Source organism: Pollicipes pollicipes, unplaced genomic scaffold (assembly GCF_011947565.3).
Source record: "Pollicipes pollicipes isolate AB1234 unplaced genomic scaffold, Ppol_2.1 Scaffold_4740;HRSCAF=5597_pilon_pilon_pilon, whole genome shotgun sequence".
Taxonomy (NCBI): Eukaryota; Metazoa; Arthropoda; class Thecostraca; order Pollicipedomorpha; family Pollicipedidae; genus Pollicipes; species Pollicipes pollicipes.
In genome coordinates this window covers 15,526,836-15,527,968 of record NW_023596545.1, presented here as the reverse complement: position 1 = coordinate 15,527,968, position 1,133 = coordinate 15,526,836, and the positions used below count along the sequence as shown (strand labels likewise).

Here is a 1,133-nt window from a genome sequence, read left to right as displayed (position 1 = left end):
TCTAAAACCGATCGCCTTAATCAGCACCGTGTGTATTCAAACTGCTTTATGACACGCACAAACGTGCATAACAGCAACTGCTGACAAGCAACAACCACCACCAAGTTCAACCTAGCATTACCAATATCAAGGATGGCGCCAGGGTGGCCTGCACGTCACATCACTTCACCTACAAGCTTGCACAAACTCACTCAATAAAATTCAGTAGGTGTCCGACGCTCACAACCTCTATATTCACAACAGCCTGCAGCTCATAATGTTTCCATACACAACATGCCATCTACAACATATTGAATATATAACATCTCATCGCCCGCCGTTAATGACACTTCATGACGTCATCACGTAGCCGACTGCAGCTTCAGACAGCCCACATTGAAGCCGTCGCCCTTACAGCCGCCAACCCTCGACAGGAGCTCCACCTTCTTCCGGTTGCACTTGGACGTCTGCAGCTCATAGAGGGTGCACAGGTTAAGCAGCACCGTCTCCTGCAAGAGCTCGGGACGGGAGAAGACGGCCGTCTCCAGCATGGTCACGGCGTCTGCCAGCCGGCCTTGGTACAGCAGGCACACCGACAAGTTGGTCAGCACCTGCAGGAACCACACCAATGTCAGGCAGCCGGCCCTAGTACACCAGCCGCATCACCGGGTCGAATAATACCTGCATCAGCGCACAACCGCACACTTCGTAAAGGAGAACCCGCTCAGGCAGGTGTTTACAGAGAACCTGGTCAGGCAAGCGTTTACAGAGAACCTGGTCAGGCAACAAGCGTTTGCGGAGGAGAACCCGCTCAGGCAGGTGTTTACAGGGAACCTGGTCAGGCAGGCGTTTACAGAGAACGCGCTCCGGCAGGTGTTTACAGAGAACTTGGTCAGGCAGGCGTTTACAGAGGAGAACGCGCTCAGGCAGGTGTTATCAGAGAACCTGGTCAGGCAGGCGTTTACAGAGGACAACCCGGTCAGTCGGGTGTTTACAGAGAACCTGGCCAGGAAGGCGTTTACAGAGAACAACCCAGTCAGACGGGCGTTTACAGAGAACTTGGTCAGGCAGGCGTTTACAGAGGAGAACTCGCTCAGGGAGGTGTTTACAGAGAACCTGGTCAAGCAGGCATTTACAGAGGACAACCCGGTCAC

General features: G+C 53.6%; 1 protein-coding gene across 1 annotated transcript in view; it reads right to left on the bottom strand.

The window, feature by feature from the left end:
- LOC119097970 (trafficking protein particle complex subunit 12) overlaps window positions 1-1,133 on the bottom strand; it is a 12,885-nt gene continuing 11,752 nt past the window's right edge. Inside the window, exon 14 of the mRNA XM_037220907.1 lies at window positions 1-590. Within this exon, the coding sequence (XP_037076802.1) occupies window positions 342-590 (249 nt within the window). The 3' untranslated portion in view covers window positions 1-341. The remainder of the gene's footprint in view (window positions 591-1,133) is intronic.